This window comes from Fonsecaea pedrosoi, assembly GCF_000835455.1.
Source record: "Fonsecaea pedrosoi CBS 271.37 unplaced genomic scaffold supercont1.1, whole genome shotgun sequence".
NCBI lineage: Eukaryota > Fungi > Ascomycota > Eurotiomycetes > Chaetothyriales > Herpotrichiellaceae > Fonsecaea > Fonsecaea pedrosoi.
The window spans coordinates 2,548,961-2,566,260 of NW_013550615.1; the positions used below are offsets into that span (position 1 = coordinate 2,548,961).

Consider the following 17,300-nt stretch of genomic DNA (forward strand, 5'->3'; position numbering starts at 1 on the left):
CCGCCCTGAGCGTTAACGTCGGCGCCCGCCTCGAGTAGCCGCTCTACGATCTGCTGGTCTCCGCTCCAGGAAGCCGCCTGGAGCGCGTTACCGAAATGACCGCCCTGAGCGTTGACGTCGGCGCCCGCCTCGAGTAGCCGCTCCACGATCTGCTGGTATGCGCGGTAGGAAGCCGCCTGGAGCGCGTTACCGAAATCGCCGCCCTGAGCGTTGACGTCGGCGCCACCTTCAGCCAAGATGTTCTTGACTAAGCTTCTATAACCACGAAGTGATACCATATACAATAGCCCCGCATCCATGTTTGCTTCCAGGTATTGAAGCCCGTGATATGCATCAATAGTACTGAGAAAGCCTTTCCACCATTTGAACCAGCTATTGGCATCCCTTAGCCACTTTCCGATTTCAGCGCCGGCTTGTCCAGCTGTATCTTCAGCTAGGACTTTTTCTGCGTGGTCGAATATATGACTGGCTGCGTACCCTAGAAGCGGGTACTTGCGATGCTGTTCTTTATATACCTCCTTCGTACCTATAATGCCGGCTTGTCTATTGTGCAACAAACAGCAAGCCCAGAGACGGCGGTGGCTAGCACTTACAGGATCCGGCTCCAGCGCCTGGTCCAACGTCTGCAGCCTCTTGTTCCGGAGAAGGAAATCATTAACTGATAAATGAATGAACCGCACAGTTGTCGTATCCCCGCGTCGTATCTCGACTAGGCCTTTGGATAAGTGCTCGATGCTTTGCTGTATAGAATCGTGGTCAACGACGCCCGACTGACTCAACAACCCCTCGTCTCCTGTTTCAATAGCAGAATAAAGCTCTTCTGGCTTCAGTGGCCGCTGGGCAAACAATACCCACTGTAACATGAGTACTGTCTCAGCCATGTCTTCATCATCTTTGTTAAATAGAATTCCGAACACCTCTTCTAGCTCGCCTGGAATCTTCTCTAGCGCTTCTCGCATGGCCTTTCTCTTGCCCTGCACCTTGAGGGAGGCTTTGTTCAGTAGCTTAATAACAAGGACAACCCACATGAAGATCCCATCCGCCTTTCTCTCGATCTCGGCCTCGATTTCGTCATCTCGTTTCGCCAGCTTCGTTTTGATATATGTTGCAATATCTTCCCGATGGTCGCAGTGATTCTCGACGATCAACTCCATGCACTTTGTGATTCTGAGAGGCGGATGATGGCGTCTAGAGAGACAGATTCTCAGAGTGACGTCAGATTTCTTTGCTTCGGTGCTCAGTAACTCGAGAAATTCGACCACGTCCTGAATGTCTGTCTCATTGCACTCGTCCAGCGCATCCACAAAAAGAAGTAAAGGCTTTGATTTCCACTGTTGGATTACTGAAGCGATGAAAGTCTTCAGTTCTCCTTGTCGCCATTCCCACCCACGGCCTTCACTGGTGATTTGCTTCTTGCGGAAGATATGGACAAACTGTTCATACAGCAGGTCGTCTTTGTCCAATAGCTGGTATACAATTGACCGTAGCATACCCAGTGGAGTCTTCTCTAGAGTATTTCCTCGCGCGTTGAAGAAGTACGCAACGATTAGATGATCGGAGAATTTCCTTTTACAGTATTCCAGCGCATGTCTCATCAATGTTGACTTGCCCGCTCCCGGCTTTCCTCTGATGCAGAGCACTCCATGGTTATCCGTCAGATCTGTGCGATCCCGCCATTTCTCAAACTCGGGGGTATCAAACAGCCAGTTACACGTGTGCTCGACAGCGGGGCTTATGTCTTGCTCGCGGGAGTCCATCTCGCGGAAGCCGAGGGTGCCGAGGCAAGCTGCGAAGTTGTCAGATTTCTGGAGGCAGTAGATTGTAAATTTAGCAAAGGGTGCACAAACCATCCTTTTCATTTTGCGGGACTCCGCCTTTGCTGCTGCCCTGGAGGTACATTTTGAGGTTGTGCGCTGTCAAGCCTTGGATCACAGTATGGCCTTGAACTTCTCCGCGCGATTCGAATCGAGGGCTCGAAGTGTCCATAGTGAAGCACTCATTGACATGAAGCTACTCGGAGGTGAAAATCAACGTAAGCATACGCGTGCGCCCTAGGATAGAGCCGTATGAGCGTGCATCAAAGGGTCGTCTCGTGGGGATATGAAGCGCAGTCGCCCAGCTCGACTGCAGATCGCAAGCAGATGGGCTGATGGGGCGAGGTTCTAGAACACGTCGCAGGACAGCTGCCTCCCCGCTCAGCTAAGGTGCCCTTCCCCCGCATACTGCTTCCATTCTGTCTCTGCCTGTTCGAGGAAACGAAACTGAAGGGTTGTAAACGACCACTACTTTCATTACCTACGGTTATCGTATGGTCGAGCCTAGCGATTTACGGGAGGCAGTGGGTTTATCAATTTTGCTCTTACACATTTAAGCCTTTACCTATTATCTATAACTTGCAGCTTTCCTTCGAGTTAACTGAAGGTCAAACTATTCGAGTTTCCAGACATCGTCGTATTTTGCAATATGTTCTTCCCACGAACAGACCCATAATTGTAAAACATCAGCCGTGCAACCGGCTTGGACGCGCCTTCCAGACGGTAGTCGTAGTTATCCGCTGCCCTGATCGTCTCGTCCGCTGTCTGTGTCTTCGCCACCTCTGCCGTTGGTATCATCAACAGCAGCTCCTTCGCGTATGCCGCCGCGGTACTAGCCGCGTACGGTTGCCATCTCTTGTTCTTATGCGAGTCTGCGTAGTCACAGATACCTCTGATAACGAGGCAAGGAAAACTGTCCATTAGTCCAGCTGCTTCCATCTCGAAGCATATTATTCCTTCTTCCGCTGCTATCCGGTCTCGAGTCAAGCCATGCTTCACTACTTCGTTGCCGGAAGCGATGTTGCCGTAGTAGATCTTCGGAGCCGAGCTAGTTCGAGGCGGGAGCCTCTCGATCACCTGGCCTGGATCGCACTCCTCACACGTCTCGCCGCCGATGTGTTCGTAAGCGGCTTGGTATAGCTGATCGCTCTCGGCACCTTGATATCCGAAGGTTTGCACCATAAAAGGCTTATTTGCCGCCATTTGCGAGAGGTGCTTGGCGAGACTATCACCCTCTATCATGTGCTTTGTCTTGACGTCTTGCAGCGCGTTGAGCAGCACCCGTGGTGGCTTGTCGAGTGACCCCGTTCGCTTGAAGATACCCCCTTTTTCTATCTTCCCAAAGTCCCACTGCACTACCCCGCCGTGTTTTCCGTCGGGCTGGCTGACTACCACGTCACCGAGTCGCATATCCACCTTATTGCTCCACACGCCTCCGCCAACCCCAACCATCAGTCCAATCTTTATCGGAAAGCTGCGGAGCATGTCCTTCGCGACCGTTGCGGCTGAGTTGTTGCCCATCATGCCAGCGGGCAGGCAGGCAACCACGACGTTGTGGGTCCCGATCCTACCAAATGTGTAGCTGTTCTCATCGCCTTCGACGGTCGGGAGGGGATCGTGGACGTCATCGAGCATTGCCTGAAAGGCTGCTTTCTCAACCGCCAGAGTGCATATAATGCCGATTGCGTAGTCTTCGGGGGTTCGCGGCTGCGAGTCCCGTGCGGATAGAGGTTGTGGCATTTTGCCTAGGTATCAGTCAAACCGTTTGCTTCGCAACCTGGTTGTAGGGTTGAAGGAGGATAATAATTTGCACGGCGTGCAAGGAGCCTTCGTCGAGCCTTTCGATCAGAGGGGCTCGCGTCGTCTCGGAGGATAGCTTGGCTCGTCCCGTGACCTCGCCGCATGCCCGGTAGGCTTCTGCCACGCCGACAAGTGTCATTTGAAGTCGTCGGTAAGGAAAGCACTGGGATTTGTGATGGTGCGTATCACGTGATATAATAGTATTATATCACGTGATACGCACCATCACAAAAACGGGACATCGCATTTTCTGGTACACTTCCGTCCATGTTGAGGCTCGCCCTTCCGTCTCTTCTTCGGCCTGGAGGCGAGCGCTTCGCTCTTGAAGCATTTGCTGGGTGGCTGAAGACCGACCACGTCCACCTCGTCTTGCGATATTTGTACCAGTTGGTGATTGGTTTTGCGATCGGTTGTGGAAAGTAAGACCGACTCGTAACTTCTTGCCATCCTGGAACAGAATGCTCCAATCAATTAGTTGTGAACTGACGTCCGTCCAATCGATATCCAATCCCTCAAATTCGTGTCAAGTCATGCTCCCCTCGTGCAGTCACGGACGTGACGACGCTAGTCTCGTATGGCTGTACATTCTACACATGGCCCATCTCTTTCTCGACCAACCCTTCCAGGCGGGGACGCAGTATCATCTGCCAGAACGAAGCAGGTTCGAGCACGACGTTGCGCTCGGAATTTTTGGACACTTGTTTGTCATTAAGTAAGGTATTACCTTCCATTCGACGGAATAATGCACACAAACCGGCGGTTCTTCATTGTACGCACGCTGACGTCCAAAGCGTCCGTAGTCTTTTCCGGGTTCGCCGAGGCTCAGTTACAGGTTCGTACGTGTTGTGCCAATCTGCTATATTTAATGGGGTCCCGGCAAAGGGCGAACAGATCTGTTGACCATCGAAAGGGCTGTCATTTTCCTGTACCACGGAATCTTGCATCACCCACAGGCCAGGTAAGTATGAGGCCTCCGTCTCATTTGAGTCTCCCATGATTATGTAAATGAACGTAGGATGCCGAATGGGGAGAGAAATGGCGCTCTCTTCGGAATTGCAAACATGTCGATGGTCGAGTCCGTCCGCAGTCTCAAGAGGACGCCGTAGCGCATGATTGCCCCACACTCGCATTGGTCGGCGTCAGTAACGTTGACCTGCGACCGCATAATCAAACGCGCAATGAAGGCGTTACTATCACTCGTAAAATGAGCCATGCGTATAACAGTGTCTTCTCGTCGAATAATAATGCTGTTAATGTATTCTGCAGTCGCCAGCGGCTGTGCAGTTATCTCGCGGACCACATAACCAGGAGCTTAAACTCTTGCCAATAATGAACACCATCATTCCGGAGATGGACCATGGCGATTCGAGCCACCATGGAATGATAGGAAAGGAATAATCGGACGTCGCATCTTACAGTGGGCGCGAAGAGCTTCAGTGGTAAAGGTCGCGATAGAAGGTTTAGTGGCGGAGGTGGTACAATCGATGTGTAACATTTTGTCGATCAGGCTTGATGGCGCGCTGAACGTTTAGCGCATGAAGATATAGGAAAATGAGATCAAATAGAGATGAGAGGATTAAAAGAATTTTTAATCAGGCCAGCGCAGCCGTAATTTCGTCGATGCGAAAGTAGCAGCCATCACCAGTCGAGCCAGTTGCCGCAATTCTCCCGCCACTGAAACAAGCTTCTGAGCTCAGGAGAGTTTCTATACAGGGCTCCACCGAACAGGCTACGGCTCGGTCTCAGAAGTGTTCTAATGTTCATTGGGTATCAGGGTGGTTGTGATCTGCGCGATCATGGTCCTTGATCATTATCTATGTGGACATTGTGGCAACATACGGCCATACTGTACATCTGCTGAGCAAAAATTGCTTTAGCCAAAACCGTACGATTCACTTACAAGTTGACAGTGCTTCCTTTCTCCAGAATTCGTCGGAACGATCAGAATCCCAGACATGATGTGCCATAGAATCTAATCAGCAATATCCGCGGTCTCAACCAAGCTCTTCAATCTTTTGGCGCTTAGTGATTTAATACGTAATCCATCAAATCACGTTAGAGCATTACGCGTTGTAGTTGATCTTATTGGATGTAGCTTCCACTGGAGGCTAGCCAACTGTAGTATAACGCCGTACTAACATTTGGAGCAAGATCCACCGATGACATCATTTACAGTTGAGGCAACCCCCCAAAATTTTTACCTTTTTGCTTGGCACTCTCTCAGGGATGGATTCTTCGGAATTAAGATTTTACAGACAATGTTAGCCTTGGTTGCTTGCCTGCCTGCCTGCCTGCCTGCCTGCCTGGCCCAAGCACACTTCTGGATCGCTGTCAATGTCCGACGAGCATTTTGATCGTGTTCAAGTGGCCATATGCGGCGGCGAAGTGCAACGGAACAAGTCCCAGGTAGCTAGCTCCTTGTGACATTTGCATTGTGCGCGAGTAGATATTTGCAAGGTTTCCAAATTTCCCGCAGCGGCCGCGACGTGCAATGGCGTCCATCCCGCGCGCTGGTGCGATCGTTTACAGAGGCCTTTCCCGAAGAAAATAGTTTTCTAAGGGCTGGTATATCGTTTGAAGCTGCGTGAAACATCACGTCGGCCATCGGGCGGGACGGCGACAGGGAATGAGAGACGGAGGTTCAAGGGAGTGCCACCCTCGTTGAATCGCGCGTAATAGTCCAAACGCCAAACTACAGCATGTCGAGCCAACCACCACGAAACTGGCACAAGGTCAATCAATACTGACAACCAAATCACAACCACCAAGGTGATGAGCAAACTGCGGTATATTCGTCAAGTCGCCCTGCATACCTGGCACCTGGCCAACATTTATCACTACTCGCGATCCGCTCCTTTTCGTCAATGCCTGGCAATAGACGGGACATGAGTGAGCCTAGTCGCCCGAGTAGCCATCACATGTCGTAGAAATGTAATGGCGGCCAGTGATAATCTCGTCAAAAAAAAAAAAAAAAATGCGGCTTGCTTTCAAGCCATGATACCAGGCGCTTCAGTCACTGGCACACCGCCACAGACCGTTGTCCCTGCCAAACGACCCTCTCGGAATTCCCGGTTCATCTCGGCCATGGTGCACCACTCGACGCCGCTATGACCGTTGATGTAGTTGATCAACCTCTCGTGCATGAGCATGATGTGCGCCTTGCCGCTGACCTGCGGGTGGATCGAGATTGGGAAGATGAACTGGTCATACTCACGGTAGTAGTAGTCGAACTGGTCCTTCCACATGCGCTCCACCACGTAGGGGTCGACGAACCCATGGGTACTGGCTTGCTTGAGGTTCAGTTGGAAGGGTGGCCAATCATCCAGGTGCCAGTTGGCGGGGATCTCGACGATCGAACTCGGCTTCAGCTCCGACATGCCTTCCATCCAGGTTGACGGTGCGACCGGGTCTCCATCTCCATCTCTGTCGGCCGCCATCATGGTCGTCTCCTTCCAGGTCGGCGTGTACGGCAGCCAGTATGGGAGAGCGTCGTGGTACATGAAGCTGTGGTCGTACTCGAGCCCGAACTCCTCCAGAAGCTGCACTGTTTGACGCGAGGCTTCGAAGCCCGGCGCCGTCCATCCCTTTGGCTTCCTGCCACATAATTGCGTCAAGACTTTGATCGACTCGCGAAGCACTTCTCGTTGCTGGTCCTCCCCGAGTGTCGTCACATACTCGTGCGTCCATCCGTGGAGCGCTCTATACAGATGTTGTGCAATTAATGACCGGGAGGGGGCTTGGAAATGGTACTCAAAAACGAAGAGGAATGAATAGGAATCTCACATTTCATGTCCAGCGTCTCGGACCTTTCGCACCGCCTCAGGGAACGAAACAGCCGTATGTGCCGGAACGAACCAGGTGGTCCTGATATTATACTTCTCCCACAACCGCAGGAGACGATCCGTGCCACAAGTCGCCCCGAAGACTCCGCGCGAGACATCTGTCGGTGATGCGGGCGATCCATTTCTGGTATTGATCCTGAAAATCATCGAATCAGACTCGAGAGATCGTTCAAGCGGGGGGTTTTTTTTTAAGCCTACCAGCCGCTGATGGCGTCCAGATCGATCCCATATCCTACCAGAACGCGCTTCATGACTGTAAACAACACTGTCTATAGATGGCAGTCGGAATTATCCGCCGTCCGGATGAGCTACATGAGGAGGGAGGCTTTGCCACCTAAATATCCTTCCTGGGAGCTCTTTATAGGGTTTGACTGAGGGCGCCAGGCGGGAAGGGCGCCACGGAGGTTGGATATAGTGGGTCTTTATCGATACCTCGTTCATCGGGGAAGGAGGAAAATCGCCGAAGTAAGAGGGTAATCCAGTCTTGTTTATCACTAGAAAGATACAGCCACAATTAATTTGTGCGGTCGAGGCTTTGTACATTGGGATTTTCAAGCCAGTTTGCCCACTAGAATTCCCAGGCCCTTGAGACATGCTCAGCTGGTGTTTTTCTTCGTAATACCCTCTGGCAGACATGGCTCCGCCGCCTGATTTAACATCTGATGGTCGTCTTGCCCAGTAATTGACCTCTCAGTTGATCTCTATTGACCCCGTTGACAGGATTACCCGACCCAAAGAAGAATTCCTCCAGATCGCGGAGCTGTTGGCACTCGATATTGACCCAACTGGACCGACTACACGTGCCCACATGAGGCAATACCGTGACCATGTAGTTATCCAGTAGTCGGGAGTTGATGTTGGGCTCGTCCTCGTGGACGTCGAGCCCGACACCCGTCACCTTGCCGTCTTCCATGGCCTTGAGCAGCGCTGCCTCATCGATCAGGGGACCACGGCCGACATTCACGACGCGTACACCGGTCGGTTTGGCCAGGTTGAACTCTTCCGTGGATAGCATGTGGCGCATTTCCGGGGTGCATCCGCAAGCCAGGCAGATGCAGTCGGCCGCTCTCAGCAGCGAGTGGATGGACTCGTGATAGACAGCCCGGTGACCCGGCCCGACCATCTCTTCCTGGTCACTCAGCCGCCGGCGATTGTGATAATGGATTTTCATGCCCAAGGCCGCCGCCGCCTTGGTTGCAATCACCCGCCCGATCGATCCCATGCCGACAATCCCCAGCACCTGACCCGCCGGATCCTGGGCGACAGAACCCAGCATCCGGCTCCTCTGCCAGCCGCCCGTCGTCACGGTGCGAGCGCATCTCTCGGCAAACGAGAGATATCGGAACACGTTGAGGATCAACGCGACTCCCACATTCGCCGTCGCCTCGGTGCACGCGTTCGGCGTGTTGCAGAAGAGGATGCCGCGCTCGCTCATTCGGTCTACATCCGCATGGTCGTAACCGTGTCCCGAACAACTGATCAGCTTCAGCGTATCCGGCATCAGCTCCAGCGGCTCCCCACGCAGGAGCTGTTCGGATTGTGCAGCATACGGTCCGGCCTTCAGCCAGCCTGTCCAGACGAGTGCTTCTATTCGCGTGTAGGGATGATTGGGCGTTTTGAGACGTGAAATGAACTCGGCCACCGTAGAGCAGTCGTACTCGAGCACCTCAAATCTCTGCGCGATCCCGGCCCACCTGGTCGCATCTTGGGCGCCCGTGGAAGAGTGGATGAACAATACAGTTGGCTTTTCGATATTCATTGAGGACGCCGCAGCTGGTGGGAATTTTGAACCCATTGGATGGGCATGATAAGGCGCTTTTGCAGACGAGAAAAGGAGGGGGGAGAGACCTCGTTCATCTCTCCATCTCTGCGGCACTTTTTGATTGTAATCGAGGTTGTTCGGAGGTCTATCAAGCCCCCGGGGGTCCTTTATGCGGTTGACTCTGTGACCCGCCCGCGACTTCATCCGATGCCGTTAGATTAGACGAAAGGGTGGACCTTCCTGTAACATCGGGTTTCGGCCACGGAATTCGGGGCACCGGAAACGAATGACCTTACACCGATCAGTTTCGTGGAGCAGCCCACGGACAAGAGGGGGCGTTAGCGGCCAAGTTCGTTCTTATACCGATTTATTCTGCCTTGTTTTTTTTGGTTTTTTTTTGTGGCTGTTGATACACACGTAGCCGCTTCAATTAACGAATGTCTGTCGACGAGGTCACTCGCCTTGAGGTCTTCGTGCTTGGAAAGCATCATGCTTATTTTTTACCTGTAACCGTCGGATAAGCTGCTAGACACCAGGATCGATAAAATCTCCAGGTCATTGTTGGAAGGAAACCTCGGGACCACCACTACTTGGGTATTTTGACTTGGATGAGAAGAGAGAAAAAGGGGCCCCTTTCACTCGTTTGGTCAGAAGCTCATCTCTATCTTTTCATCCTCCTGGCACGGTCTTCCCACTCTCACTACGGCCCGTCGTGCCTTCAAATCCATGATTATGTTGAACAAAGTGGCACTGTGACTGCCCTGGCTGGGGTTGGGGGATCGACAAATTGCTGCGGGCCAGTTGTCTTCGTCCTCGAAAATCGACTCCACCTCCCTCCACGTCGGTTCTCGACAATCAGCGCCGGCAGAGGCATCTCTGACGAGATTGGAATGAAGCTCGTCCGTCAGTACACGGATGCGCTCGAGGCGGTGTTCGGAATCTGGTAGCCATTTCGGCTCTGTGACGCCAGGATGGACACCGAGCAGATGGTTTGTGTGGAGTATCCGACCTCGGTCATCCGTGTTGAGTTCTGAGACGGTGGTAGCTGTCACTTCCAAACCGGTTGCGTCTTCCGAGTCGGCGATGAGGAGGTGGGCCGAACTAGCCATCCCGTGAGCTTGCAGTAACTGGACCGCGGCCCGTGCGGACATCTGTTCGAGAGCGATGCGCAGACCTAGGTGGATTGGAATGCCAGCCGTGGACACGCCGGACGCCCGGATCGCATTCAGACAGACTCCGACACCACACGAGTTTAAACCAATCTTGCCGATGATGCCTGCTTCGGTGATCATTTTGATCATGGGCTGTCCAGGTTGGATGATGCTCAACTGAATCAGGTTTTGCTTTTGGTCTTCCATCCACTGCACGCGTCAAGCAAGGGACACAGGTCAGCGAAACCCAAAAATTTGTGTGTTGCTGTTCTCCGTGAGGGTGCCACATACATCCCAGTTCTGAGCGAGAAACGTATTGCCCTTCGTCCTCCAGTAGAGGCTTGTACATCCGTCGCTGAAGAGCCCGAAAGCGATCTCGGTCCGCACATTCAGCGCGATTATGTCGAGTAAGTCGAGCTGACTCCCACTGGCGATCCCTTTGGTCACATGGCGATCAGTCTGCTGCAACTCGGCTTGTTCTGCCCACGGAGGTCTTGGAACTGGCGGTTTTGTTCCCATACCTCGCATCTCTTCATAGTACCGAGGCCATCGTCGACTGATCTCGACACCGAACTCACGGGCAACCTCCCGTACTTGGGGCCACTGACGTTTACTATAACGAACAAACAGACCAGAGTAAAAGTCGACGGAGCGTGCAATTGCATGTCTGGCTGCGTGCCCATGGTCATATCCAACCTGAACGAAATGGTCAGTATCCAGCTAAAGGGACGTGAGATAGGATCAAACTTTACACACCTCATAAGGGGTGCCACTGCATTCGACGGTAAGCATCTCGACAGTCGCTAGATCCAGACGTGAGCGTGTGGCAGCATTAGATGACACCATACCAACATTTCTGCTCGGCGAGCTTGCAATAATAATAGCACATTGAGGCGGGTGGCGGGGCGCTTACCATCAGACTGACGGCCCCAACACGCATTGCTCACTTGCATGAGCATATCTCGGCAGAGGGACTGCTTAGGCCGAATCTCTGTGCTGTGACTAAAGCCAGACGTTAAGAGAGAACAGGGTATACAATTTTGAAAGGGGAAAGAGGTGATTGCACCTCCGCGTCTTTGGCCTAGATGCGCCTTCGCAGGAATCTGAGATCAATCGTCTCTGGTCAGTGGTTCACTTCCGTACAGGTCTTGGTTCTGCGTATCCCATTCGAAAACCCATTGTGGAGGTGAGATAGAACTACCGCCAATCGCCCCGAGACCTTCAATTGTCGCTGGCCATTGTAAATCCGAATAAGCGAGAAAATTTTGGAGGAAGGGATCGTCGAGCGCAGACCCAGTAATCAGTGCGTTTGAAGTCGCGTTGGCATCCTGACACAGGCCGTCCCCCACGGGTGCTGGCAAAGCGGTCGGGAGAGACTCGACTGCTACATCTGTTTCCAGTCCGTCCTGCATCAGATCGAGACCTTCTCCCGGTTGTCGCAAGCTTTTTGTCTGAAAGGCGGTTATTGTGGTCTGTAGTTGCATGAGGTGGCCGTAATATCTGTAGGCCGGTAGATTGCCCTCCTCTGAGATGGTTTTCAATAGATAAATCGCCGTGCTCACAGCCTCGGAATCAGACGTGTCGGGCCGCAACAGTGTTTCAATGAGCAGGACCAGGGTCGACGAAAAGAGGTACTGCGCGTCAAAAAACCCGAATGTGGCAAGCGAGCCATCGACCCAAAGCTGGTCGAGAATTTGATTCGAGCTTCGCGCGGCATGAACACACGCCTCAGCTAGGGCGGTGGTGATGGTCGATATAGGTGGTGGTGGCTCACCATTTAGTCCCTCGAAATTGGAATGGAGCTTTGATTTCAAGGCGTAAAACAAGATCGGCCGCGTCGTAAGTATGACACACTTTTGTTTTTGGGAGTCAATATACATGGGAAGGATCATCACTAGATCTACTACTCCAGGGACTGCATACCTGATTGAAACAGAGATGAAGGGACGCCACATGTCTGGCCGTGTACCTGCGAGTTGGGTCCTGCTGCAGCCGAATTACCTCGGGGAGGGTTTCGGCCCATGACCTCAATCTGCGTAAGATTTTTTGCACGCTTTGAACGAAGACCTGGCGACGGCAATTTTTGTTGTAGATATGGTTCATAATATCTCCTGTGATCCTCGCTAGATGCACATTGGCGATAAGGTGCTCGGGCTCGGAGAACTCGGCCATTTCTGCAGCGCTGAGGCCCTTCATGGATGGTATGGCAACATCAATGTCGTCGTCTCGTATCATGATGGGATGGCCTAGTTTGGAACTCCAAATGCGGTCAAAGATGTAGACCGTCCACCAGACTCGGATGCGGCGTTCTCGCTCGATCGGACTGAACATTTGATTTTGAGGGACGTTGTGATGGAGACCCAGCGTTAGGCTCAACCGAAGCGCGGTTCCAGCGTAGACGTATGCCGAATTTGCTCTGTTCAAGGCTAGAGAGTAGATGGACTGGGCAAATATGTTAGCCGGACTTGGGATGCCCAAGGTCTCGAGTGCGTCCACAGGAAACCAGTCAGAATGTGTCTCTATGTGACTTACGATGAGGAGCAGGGCTTCGATGTAGGACACGGTGGCTTCCTCACGAATCTCTTGAAAGAGACTCATGGCACGGACAAAGAACCACAGACCAGGCACGTTTGGCGCGCCTTGAACCTTTTGGCTCTCTTTTGCTTTGTTGGTGTACAGCTCCCCCAGAGCGAAAATGGTAAAGAGACGGCAGGCCAGAAGGGGATCCTGCTCTATGGTGAGCCGACCGACATAGAGTTGGTTGAGCTGTTCCAAGATTTGCTTCCTCATCATCAAGTGATAGTCCAGCCCCACGAGACGAATGGCCACACGGATGAGGAACACGGCATGAGCACGTGGGGGAAGCGCGTATTCTGTGAAAATGTTCTGTGATAGCACTTCGTCACCCACCAGGCGCGCCCGCGGAATGGGCGAAGGAGAGGTGTTACGGTCGAGGTACTGGTACAAACGGGTGCCGAAGGCAGTGCATGATGCCTCCCCGACATAGGCGGCTTGCGACGAGGTAGAATCATGGACAAACCAGGCACGATCCTCGACCAATGGATTCGATATTACCACGTCGGCATTGCCGGGGCTTTCCAACTCCTGCTGCTGCTCTTGGTCGTCGTGGTTCTGCATGGGCGCGATAGGTTTGGATGGTGGGACGTTGTTGCTGGTTGTGTCGCCAGCGGCCGCATGCCGGCGGACTGCTGCTTTCAATCTCGCATTCTCTTCCTCCAGCCGACTTATCTGGCTGAGATGGCATCTTTTTAGCGGTCCCAAACAAAAGAAGGTGTCTGTCATGTGGCAGCAATTGCGAACAAACCTTTCATGTACGAGGATCTTCCGATCTTTCGTGGGGTACACGCATGACACGGCAGTTTTGGACTGCTCGCAATTCCGACAAGGCTGCTCGCGTGAACATTTGATCTTGTGAGAATGGCAGCGTACGCAGCTAGAGGGTGAGTTAGATGATCAAGTCCCACGTTGTTGATTATTATGCTTGGAGAGAATGCTACGCACGCTCCATCACGTCTCACTCTCTTTGCAACTGGTATTGTGACAGCGTCATCATTCGGAGATCGAGATCGAGATCGAGACATATCCTGAGTATTGATATTGCTCATCGCTGCGGTTTCTTCGATCCACGAGGTACCTCTTAAGACCCTTTTGCTTGTAGCATTTCTGGTAAAGCAGCTGCCAGAAGAGATTGTCCGCCCATCCAGTCCCATTCCAGGGCCTCGACCACAGATGGTTTAGGGCTCGATGGTGTGCAGCAAAGCAGTAGAGAAGGAGTGCCTTTCGCCCCAGGATCCAAGGCTGTTCCGGCTTATCTTATGGTTATCCCGAGCACCGCCCGGAAGTAGCGAGCGTCTCTATTACATAATCTCCGAGGTTAATCTAATTAATGACTTTTGGCCGGACTTGGAATCTTGGATTGATAAGACAGCAACCAATCATTGACCGGCTAATGCGCCACAAGATTTCATGCATCTTTCCAATGCATATCAACAGACTTTACAAACATCTCGATCGGGCCAACAGCGTCCGTACGATCAGAGTTTGGGACTAGGTGACGTCGAAACTAGCGACCTTTCGATGTTCGCAAGTGAGTCCATTGCCGCACGAACTCCAGCTTTGACCTCTTCGCTGGGTTTTTGGTATGGGCGTCGAGGCAAGAGCTTTTCTTCACATTCTGTGATCCCCGCCGCCGGCGCCGAGTATGTAGCCACGGCGTATTTGGTGGCAGCGATCCCGGACTTGATTGGGCTTTCCGCCAAAGCCGCCCTCTGGTGTAGCTTCAGAGCTTCACGAATCCTGCCGTGACTGTAGAGCTGATGTATTCGACAAATGGTTTTGGGAAACACATTCGCAAACGCGGCGATACACCCACTCGAGCCGACTCCAAGACCACCGAGTAAGAAATCCGACTGGCCACCGAACGTAGCAAAGTCACAAGAAGGGAAACTCGCTGCCAGGCGAACGATTTTGGCTACGCTGCCGCAGGTCAGTTTGACGCCCACGATCTTTCCCGGATTCCGCTTGACGATTTTGGTGATCAGCTCCGAGTCCAGATCGACTCCATTGCAAACTCCAGGAAAATTGTATATGACAATAGGCAGAAGAGACTCTCGAGCAACTTGGTCGTAAAAGTCCACAATAACCGCTGGCGTGGTTGCTTTTCCGAAGTAGGCTGCAGGAAGAAGCAGGGCATAGTTGGCCCCGGCTTGAGCTGCGTCGTCTATCAACTGCAATACCTGACGCGTTGAGTGGGATCCAACACCGGCCATGATGGGAAAGTTCGGCCCGGTCGCCGCCCGCGCTATTTGGATGAGCTGGAATCGTTCTTCTCTCGTCAAGAGAAAGGCTTCGGCATTCGTGCCGAGAATGACAAGGCCGGCGAGACCGGTCGTACTCAGGTACTCGTAATACTTGGACTGCGCTTCGAGATCGAGGTCCTCCGTGACAGGATTGAAGAATGTCACAGCTGGGCACCAAATCCCAGAAGGTGGTACTGAGCTGGCAGAGATAGAGGCCATCGTTGTGTCCCCTAAGAGCTTGTTTCACGAGTGCTAGGTGACAAGCTAGGGCCTCTCCAAGTGGTATGCTGGACCTGCAACAGGACGCCCACGGCTTCTTAAAGTCACCGATTCGTACCAAGGTCTGTCAGGCTTCGGTTTTTGAGAATTTCCCCCTCGGCATTTCGTGCTTGAAGACCGAGTGAAGTTGGTGAAGACGATATGGAAGCTCGCTCGAGGCAATATCAGACAAGAGCACGGTCGAATACCAGTGACCTTGACCTTGACCTCGACCTCGACTATACGCTCCTCTCTTACACGCTTTCTACTTTCCAGCCTCCCAGAACGACCAACCGGATTATAGATGGCGACCAGATCGATCGGATCGCTGTTCTCAGCAGTTCCGCTGGCGCCATCAGATGCCGCGTTCGCCCTGACGACAGCTTACAATGCCGACACATCTCCCAACAAAGTCAGTCTAGGCTCTGGAGTGTACAGAGATGACAATGGTGAGCCGTGGGTCTTGCCTGTCGTCAAGAAGGTCAGCAACTCTCCTAGCCGTTCGAATTTCAGACTACATTCGTCTACTAATTCGGAACAGGCCAAGTCGAGACTTGACGCCGATCCAACGGTGAACCACGAGTACCTTCCCATTGTCGGTCACGCCGAGTTCATCACAGCCGCCCAATCGCTCGTTTTTGGTACAGATGACGAAAGCATGTGCTCCCGCATTGCGTCGGTTCAGTGCATTTCGGGGACGGGCGCAAATCACCTCGGGGCCAGATTCTTCGCCGACACGACCCAACCGAAGCAAGTCTGGATCTCGGACCCGACATGGGACAATCATCACTTGATCTGGACTCTGGTAGATGACAAGATTCAACAGAGAGTCTACCCCTACTACGAAAATACCTCGAGGTCTTTGGACTTTGACGGTATGGTGGACGCGATACAGAGGGAAGCCATGGCCGGAGATGTCATTATTCTTCACGCTTGCGCCCACAACCCTACCGGCATCGATCCCTCCCGAGAAAAATGGAAGGCAATTGCGGCCCTCTGTGAGACCAAGAAGTTGTTACCCTTCTTCGACTGTGCTTAGTGAGTCGATATCCACGGCCTCTACTCGCGCCATCAGAGTCTGACAGACACGCACACAAAGTCAAGGGTTCGCTACCGGTTCTCTTGACGAGGATGCTTGGCCGATCAGGCACTTTCTTTCCAGACAGACGCTGGAATTCGGCGTCGCACAATCATTCGCCAAGAACTTGGGTCTGTATGGAGAGCGAGTGGGCGCATTCCACCTGGTCACGTCGACGGCGGCTGATTCGGTAACGAACGTCCGCTCTCAACTCGCACGGCTTACGCGGGGCGAGATATCAACACCTCCTGTCTATGGGGCGCGCATTGCGGCAACCGTGCTACGCGATCAGGCTCTCTTCGACGAGTGGAAAATCGACCTCCAAACAATGAGTGGACGCATTCGAGCCATGCGATCCGCGTTATACGAGGCCCTGCGCGCATTGGAAACTCCCGGCGATTGGAGACACGTCGTGGATCAGATCGGCATGTTCTCCTACACTGGATTGACCCCGGCGCAAGTTGAGCTGCTCAGAAAAGATTACAGTATCTACATGCTTGCTTCGGGCCGAATATCCATCGCTGGCTGTGAGCTGTTCATCAAATCCTTGACCTTGTGCACGCACTGACGGGGACGTGAAAATACAGTGAACACGCACAATGTTGCGTACGTAGCAAACGCAATCGATCAAGTCGTTCGCAGGCTTCAGCGATGAAGAGCAACAGACACGCGGCCGCCCAGTAGAAATGTGTGTTTCTCAACATCATGTTTGGTAGACATCAGTGAGACAAATGATCATATGTGTTTTTATTTGTGTGCTCGTCCTAGATCTAGA

The 17,300-nt window shown here is 52.7% G+C and overlaps 8 protein-coding genes across 8 annotated transcripts in view; 1 reads left to right on the plus strand and 7 right to left on the minus strand.

The window, feature by feature from the left end:
- Z517_00929 (uncharacterized protein) overlaps positions 1-1,986 on the minus strand; it is a gene marked incomplete at both ends in the record, with an annotated part of 2,495 nt that extends 509 nt beyond the window's left edge. Inside the window, 3 exons of the mRNA XM_013433891.1 lie at positions 18-500; positions 594-1,786; positions 1,848-1,986. Of these exons, the coding sequence (XP_013289345.1) occupies positions 18-500; positions 594-1,786; positions 1,848-1,986 (1,815 nt within the window). The remainder of the gene's footprint in view (positions 1-17; positions 501-593; positions 1,787-1,847) is intronic.
- Positions 1,987-2,411: 425 nt separating this feature from the next.
- Positions 2,412-4,061, minus strand: Z517_00930 (uncharacterized protein; the record flags this gene model as incomplete). Its single annotated transcript, XM_013433892.1, has 2 exons — positions 2,412-3,559; positions 3,872-4,061. The coding sequence occupies 2 exons, from the start codon at positions 4,059-4,061 to the stop codon at positions 2,412-2,414; spliced, it is 1,338 nt and encodes a 445-aa protein (XP_013289346.1).
- A 2,540-nt stretch (positions 4,062-6,601) lies between these two features.
- On the minus strand, positions 6,602-7,707 carry Z517_00931 (uncharacterized protein; the record flags this gene model as incomplete). Its single annotated transcript, XM_013433893.1, has 3 exons — positions 6,602-7,313; positions 7,398-7,592; positions 7,655-7,707. The coding sequence occupies 3 exons, from the start codon at positions 7,705-7,707 to the stop codon at positions 6,602-6,604; spliced, it is 960 nt and encodes a 319-aa protein (XP_013289347.1).
- Positions 7,708-8,108: 401 nt separating this feature from the next.
- On the minus strand, positions 8,109-9,251 carry Z517_00932 (uncharacterized protein; the record flags this gene model as incomplete). The annotated part of the gene is made up of 1 exon (XM_013433894.1): positions 8,109-9,251. One exon carries the CDS (start codon positions 9,249-9,251, stop codon positions 8,109-8,111), a length of 1,143 nt encoding a protein of 380 aa, XP_013289348.1.
- Positions 9,252-9,865: 614 nt separating this feature from the next.
- Positions 9,866-11,161, minus strand: Z517_00933 (uncharacterized protein; the record flags this gene model as incomplete). Its single annotated transcript, XM_013433895.1, has 4 exons — positions 9,866-10,579; positions 10,661-10,806; positions 10,891-11,065; positions 11,126-11,161. The coding sequence occupies 4 exons, from the start codon at positions 11,159-11,161 to the stop codon at positions 9,866-9,868; spliced, it is 1,071 nt and encodes a 356-aa protein (XP_013289349.1).
- A 317-nt stretch (positions 11,162-11,478) lies between these two features.
- Positions 11,479-13,672, minus strand: Z517_00934 (uncharacterized protein; the record flags this gene model as incomplete). The annotated part of the gene is made up of 3 exons (XM_013433896.1): positions 11,479-12,222; positions 12,293-12,811; positions 12,902-13,672. 3 exons carry the CDS (start codon positions 13,670-13,672, stop codon positions 11,479-11,481), a joined length of 2,034 nt encoding a protein of 677 aa, XP_013289350.1.
- A 752-nt stretch (positions 13,673-14,424) lies between these two features.
- Positions 14,425-15,408, minus strand: Z517_00935 (uncharacterized protein; the record flags this gene model as incomplete). Its single annotated transcript, XM_013433897.1, has 1 exon — positions 14,425-15,408. The coding sequence occupies one exon, from the start codon at positions 15,406-15,408 to the stop codon at positions 14,425-14,427; it is 984 nt and encodes a 327-aa protein (XP_013289351.1).
- Positions 15,409-15,751: 343 nt separating this feature from the next.
- On the plus strand, positions 15,752-17,093 carry Z517_00936 (uncharacterized protein; the record flags this gene model as incomplete). Its single annotated transcript, XM_013433898.1, has 3 exons — positions 15,752-15,928; positions 15,989-16,485; positions 16,547-17,093. 3 exons carry the CDS (start codon positions 15,752-15,754, stop codon positions 17,091-17,093), a joined length of 1,221 nt encoding a protein of 406 aa, XP_013289352.1.
- Between the last annotated feature and the right edge of the window lie 207 nt (positions 17,094-17,300).